Source organism: Bactrocera latifrons, unplaced genomic scaffold (assembly GCF_001853355.1).
Source record: "Bactrocera latifrons isolate USDA-ARS-PBARC rearing strain unplaced genomic scaffold, ASM185335v1 scaffold_113, whole genome shotgun sequence".
Lineage (NCBI taxonomy): Eukaryota > Metazoa > Arthropoda > Insecta > Diptera > Tephritidae > Bactrocera > Bactrocera latifrons.
The window spans coordinates 467,653-474,379 of record NW_017534553.1 but is presented as its reverse complement, the minus strand read 5'-3'; the positions used below and the strand labels follow the sequence as shown (position 1 = coordinate 474,379).

Genomic DNA, 6,727 nt, shown 5'->3' with positions numbered 1-6,727 from the left:
CGACAACACTGATAACCCTCACCATCCCAACGGGGACTGATAATCGTTACAACAACAACATGACCACGACGACAACTTATCTGACCCTTCACACCCTAACGGAGACTAGATAACCGTTATAACAAAAACAGACAGGGTCAAACAATGAGTTACCCGATGGYTGCGAAAAATTCCAAGACAGCCGCAATAAAATCTTCAAGTTGCTAGCCGGTAGCTCACGGGGAGATGACAAGATCCTCAAATATTAGTGGATTTTCAGTTCAACTTAATAGATTTGGATAGACTCAAAGTATATAAATTTTTAGGGATTAGTCAAATGAAAGAGTTTTTAGATTCATTTTCAAATATTTTGCATTTACTCTATAATTATAACTAGAGGCATGAGTATTACAATGGATCTGTATGGGAAAGTAACAAAATTAATGGATAGCCTAAATTGATAGAAATGTGACGTATACGACTGAGGATGAGTAACTAAAAATCAATATTTCTGTTAAATCTTTGATTTTTCAACAAATTTTGTGCTTTGTATAGCTTCATGCAAAATGTTGAGTACTAAGTCGACGCGTTCGTAAGTGGCGTTTGCKCCCATCAGTCCAATACGGAAGACTTGTTCGGCTGTGGGTCCCAAGCCACCGCTGATTTCCAATTTGTATCTAAAAATTTGAAAAAGTTAATTTTGTTTTTAATTAACTCAGATATTTCCGCACTCACTTTCTCATCGCATATTGAGACACCTTTTGCCACTCCACACCCGCTGGYACTTTGATGGTATTTACGGTAGGCAAACGATCACTGGCTTTCACCACAAACATTTCCAATCCGATCTCCTCCACACCACACTGCAGCCGATGTGAGCACTCTTGATGGCGATGTATCACATTTTTGCGGCCYAAAGCACAAAACTGTGCTAATGCTTCGCGCAGTCCATATAAAAGCGTCGAGGAAATGGTGTGATGATAGATGCGTGGCGTGTCGAAACAGTTCCAATACTGTCCAACGAGCAACGCATCAAAATAGTAAGACTTTACGTAGGATTTGCGCGCTCTTATACGCGCGATGGCACGATCACTGAATGAGACTGGCGTAATGCCGGCAGGTGCGCCGAGCACCTTCTGTGAACCCGTATAGGCCATGTCAACTTTCCAGGCATCCATTAGGAATTCAACGCCACCCAATGAGGCGACTGTATCAACCACGAAAAGGCAATTGTATTTTTCGCAAAGCTCACCGATTTCCTTTAGTTGTGGCTGCAAAATGCCCGTCGAGGAGTCACCTTGTGCAATAAAGAAAACTTGTGGTTTGTGTCCCTCAAAGGCGAATTCGATTTCTTTAAGTGACAATGCGTGACCAAAACGTGACTCCACATAGCGCACATCACCATTTAAACGTTTAACCATTTCGGCGGCGCGATATCCCCACAAACCRGTGCAGGCGAGTAGCACAATGTCGCCATCCTCCACGAGATTAACAAAAGCTGTCTCCATGCCGGCATGTCCCGAGCCGCTAATGCACATCGTAGCAGTGTTTTTAGTTTGGAAAATATATTTGACGCCTGCCTTGATATCGTCCATGATCTGGAAGTAAATGAAATTATCGTAAATATTAAAATTGGTASAGGTTGGTAGGATTTCCTGCAACTACTAATGGCTGACATTGATGAGAACGCTTTAGGGGTATAGCTTTACGTTTGCATAAAAGTCAGATTGATCTGATGTGAACCGAAACTAATGTGGATTATTTTCCGTCCAAGGACTACAAACATAAAAGAGTATAAGATCTTAGTCGTAATTTTGATCGGTCAGTGAGTGTGGTATGCGATCGGAGCAGAACAATGTGTGCGGAGATTGTGACGTTTCCTTGATCATTAACATCTTAATTTTGTAAAGGTACATTGTTAAATAAAAAGAGTCTGCCTTACAAGGACTTGATTTGGATCGATTAGTTTGGTGGTTATAGTGGTCTAATACTACTTTTAACACAACTTCCAAAAAGGAATGTATGACTTTAGGTTGAGTTSAAATCTGTAATGAAATAATAGGTTCAACTCATTCACAGTAGGAAACAATACACCATTTAAATAACCCAAGTAAATCTTCAGACTTTGTACGGTTATTTTTATTTACATTATTTTGTTTTCTGCTTTGCCATTATTGAAAACCGATCGATCAGCACCGGAATATATGTACTCCTACATGCGTTCCGACGAAAACGCCTTGTAAGGCAACACAGTTGGGGATCAAAAGTCATTGGCGGCAAGCAAATATAGGCGGCTAAGTTATCAGGGACTTTTTTATTTGAAGCGRAGCGAAATCGTCTGTATCGCTGCAGATGTTATATTTTTATACAACAAATACAAAGGTGCTATATGTATTTAGGGTGGGTGTAGGGTGGTATTATGAGAACTATGTGGTCTTATAAACTAGGATATTTATTTTTGAGTGGAGAGTCGACCCCTTCGGAAAATTTAAGGTATCAAAATTAAAGAATAGACAATACATACGGAATTTTTCGTACAGAATTTTTCGAAACACGAAAACTCGTCTTAAATATTTCTACTTTAGAGAAGACAGTTAGTGGCTTCCATAATGTTTAAAGGCACATAAGAATCGCCGGGAAGAAGATACAAATGGTGTGATCTGAAAGTTTGAATAAACATACCTCCCAACATAAAAACTTAAGACGCAACAACCCACTTCGCTTCGGACAAATCTATTGAGCCAACACTGAAAAAAGGAATGATAATCCCGTCCACTCTCCATATAACGGTTTGTTTAGAACTACTAAAAGTGCGAAAAATCAGTAGCTAAATACACCAGAGACAATTGGTTTTACAGCCGAGATGGTACGAGAGGGATTTATAAGACACGCGGTTGAAATAAGACAAAGGACGCGTAAAAATGTTCCCACGATAGACGGGTCTAAGTAACCGGAACGGACTGTCTACAACAATAGGTGGAATCGCACATCTAGACGACCGATGTATCTCTTATGACGTAATGCTTAATGGCAGTCTGTGGACCGAATGATGACGGAGTTCAGAGCTTAGTACGTAAGCGTACTGTGCCGCAAGTCCTGCTTGGGCATGGTATCAAACGATGTGTATCTTTAGCGGCCAATACGAATCGCAAATATCGTCCGGGAAGATGAAGGCATCCTTGAAAATACCCAAGAACCAAAAAAACCGCCTTATGACCAAAAATTGTTCAAGTCCGATCAAAACTATTCAACACACTTCATAAATTCTCTGTGAAGAAGTTCGACTAATATTGAAGAGAGAAAAGATCGAAGAATTCACTGCTCTTTTAATTTCAAAAGGTTTTTGAGATTTTGAAGCTTTCGGTTATGAATATTATTTATTGTGAATAAATTGTGCTTTTAAGGGTAATGCCACGGTCACATGTTATTTAGAGCAAGGATTAAAATTGCGGTAAAAATTTAAGGTAAAGTTTAGTCTGCTACGTTTGCCTCAGACTTTGTTAAGCGTTTTTTGACCGAAAAAAGTCGTTATAAAAGAGATCAATTAAGGTAAACATCACATTTTAAGTTGTAATATTTTCATCAAAAAGTCCGTTTTCAAGCATTCCCGAAAGTCAGTTACACATTTGCACTTGATTTAGTTTCAAAACTTACAATCGAATAAATTTATACATACCTCGAAGCATTCTGGGTGCATGTGTCCCAAAACTGGATTGCTTAACGAATCGAGTACACGTTGTGTACAATTGGAGGGACCGGGTCCCATCAGCGTTTTATTCGGCACATATAACGATTGCTTCAATTGCTCGGGCACTGGCAATTCCATTTTGTTAAATTTCTATTATTCTTACAATAACTAACGCACAAAACTTTAATTGCAATAYACAACACCAAAGATTGAAAATAATGTGTGGAACTTTTGTAACTGCAACTATTTTATAGAATTTTTTAGAAACCACAGCCGATTATCACAGTATTTTTTCAACACGAAGCATAGGAAACCACAACTCGAATCAACAACAAATTTATTATATTTATTTTAAATTATAACTTTTTGTTTTTTTTTTTAGTCTTAAAAACCACAAAATTGTCTACTGCTATCAAGCGACTGCCTGGGAATGAAGCTGGTTTTCGGGGTTCACAGGCATCTTATAGGCGCCCTTATCGCTTAGTCGGAGCTTATTTAAATCGTGGAAAAAGGTAAATTAAAAGTTACATACTCGAACAGACAAACTTTGACATATATACTTTACTTTATAATTATATATACTTACATATATACAGACGTATGTATGGTATGTAATGAAATAAGCGGCTAGGAAATAAGCCACGTTATCTCTGCATCAGATTTGACTCCCAAGTGTGCGAAGTGATTACGATGAAGTAGACACATTAGTGCTTTCTAATGAATATAAGTATATATTCATATTATATTATATTATAATTAAATRCCCGTATGCAGTTCTACTTCTAAGCTTAGCTTATTCAATGATTAATTAATCATTTAGAAATGTTTTGGATTGCAGTCTACACCATATTATATATAACTGACTGTGGCATAAATATTCTTCACACTAAGGCGAAAACGGCATCAAGATGCTTTTAAATTAATGCGCCTATAAAAAACTAATAAAGAAAGTGAAAGAGCCATATAGAGACATAGATAAGATAATTCTTACTTCATATTAAATCTTTATCTTCTTTTAAAGCTGTCTTCGAGTAAAGAATACCAATAGCTAGATGCTCAAGAGTAAAAGTGTTATGTCATTGCGCTCATTTACTCTGATATCAGAAGCCGGCAAATGAATGAAGTTTTCGAATATAATTTTTTCCATCTAACACTGCATATTACATATAGDTTGTCAAAAAAGTCTTGCGGTATTTTTGCTTGTTGGCGCTGAGAGCGCGTAGTTCTAGTTTTGTTCGTCGCATCGGGTCATGCTATACCTTTTTGAAAGCTCACATCACGCGCTAACACGTGTTTGATTGATTGTCGTTTCTTTTAAGTCGTTCGTGAGTTATAGCGTCGCAATTTTTCGAAAGAGACCGGCATAGTAGCAGCCGTAGCATCGGTCAAGAGCTGGGCATGAGTCATCAAACCGTTATAAAATAAAAAAAAAATTAATAAAAAAAAAATTTATAAAAAAATACCGCAAGACTTTTTTGACAACCTAATATATACTTATACACATCTGACATAGTCTTATAGGCTTGATAAGTTGACTATGGGTTAAAGAGAGCGAGTTACGTTGAATTACTCGCCTATATTTGATTGAAAGTTTGAAAAAATCTGTCCAACACAAATTGTAGCTCATAATGGATCTATGTTGGGGTCTGCCTCGCTGTCGACAAGTTCCGTTTCATTATACTCGTAYCCCCGTGCATACTACTAAAACCCTTTTCAAATAAAAAAGTTTCCATATAAGAGAAAAGATAAAGATCATTTTGAGATTCACTTCAAATCTAATGAGGAATTTTTATTATTCGAAAGAAAATTCTTTGGCATTTATTTTTTGAAGATAATCTCTTTCAAATGTTGGTCGCACTACGTCTCAGATGATCCTTCCAATGAGTTCAAYTTTCAATGACTCGTTCGAGCATTTCGACTAGTAACTAGCGAATGACACACGTGATGYTTTGCTCCAAGGCCTGAATCGAAGATTAATCGTCCCCATAGACTTAAGACTTTACATATCTCCACAAGAAAAAGTCTAACGGTGCGGTATCACATGATCTTTGTGGCCAATCGACCGGCCCAAAACGTTAAATTATTTGCCCACCGAAGTGTTCTCTCAATAAGCCAAATGATTGATGCGATGTGTGGAAAGTGGCGTAGTCTTATTGAAAACAAATTTCTCCAATTTAACGAGCTTCAAAATTTGGGCATCAAATAGTCGGTTACCATGGCACGACAACGGTAAAAAAAAGCAATTGAAAAAAGTACCTTTAAGTGGATCACCCATTATAATAAAATACTTCAATGTAGAAGTAATCGAATCGATAAGCTAATAAAAATCTTGTTTAGTGACACACATAAAGCATAGCTAAGTCGATTTAGCCTCTCAGCCTGTCTGCCCATCCGTCTGTATACATAAAAACTAGTTCCTCAGATTTTGAGATACCGATGTAAAATTTCGCATTCGTCCTTTTTTCAACAAAAAGCTGCTCATTTGTCGGAACGGCCGAAATCGGTACACTATAGCATATAACTGCCATCAAGTGCTTGTATTTTTCATTTGACTAGATATCTTCACGAAATGTGTCATAGAATTTTATCCAAGGCAACAAGTTACAATATTCGAAGAAATTTTTCAGATCGAGTTAATATTCTTGTATGGAATCTTTTGTATTTGTTAAGGATAATACCCTTCGGTGCAACCGATGCTAATCTCTATACCCTGAACGGGGTATATTAAGTTTGTCACGAACTTTTTAACACCCAGAAGGAAGGGTCGGAGATCCTATAAAGTATATATATAAATGATCAGTATGTCGAGCTGAGTCGATTTAGCCATGTCCGTTTGTCTGTCTGTATATATACGGACTAGTCTCTCAGTTTATAAGATATCGTTTTGAAATTTTGCAAACGTCATTTTCTCTTCAAGAAGCTGCTCATTTGTCGGAACTGCCGATATCGGACCACTATAGCATATAGCTGACATACAAACAGAACAATCGGAATCAAGGGCTTGTATGGAAAACTTTCGCATTCGACGTGGTATCTTCACGAGATTTAGCATGGATTATT

General features: G+C 37.4%; 1 protein-coding gene across 1 annotated transcript; it reads right to left on the bottom strand.

Moving 5' to 3' along the window:
* Window positions 1-333: 333 nt before the first annotated feature.
* LOC108975101 (serine--pyruvate aminotransferase, mitochondrial) lies at window positions 334-4,400 on the bottom strand. The gene is made up of 4 exons (XM_018943380.1): window positions 4,254-4,400; window positions 3,656-4,157; window positions 715-1,577; window positions 334-656 (listed from the first exon to the last, which is right to left on the bottom strand). Exons 2-4 carry the CDS (start codon window positions 3,803-3,805, stop codon window positions 494-496), a joined length of 1,176 nt encoding a protein of 391 aa, XP_018798925.1. The 5' UTR covers window positions 3,806-4,157; window positions 4,254-4,400; the 3' UTR covers window positions 334-493.
* Between the last annotated feature and the right edge of the window lie 2,327 nt (window positions 4,401-6,727).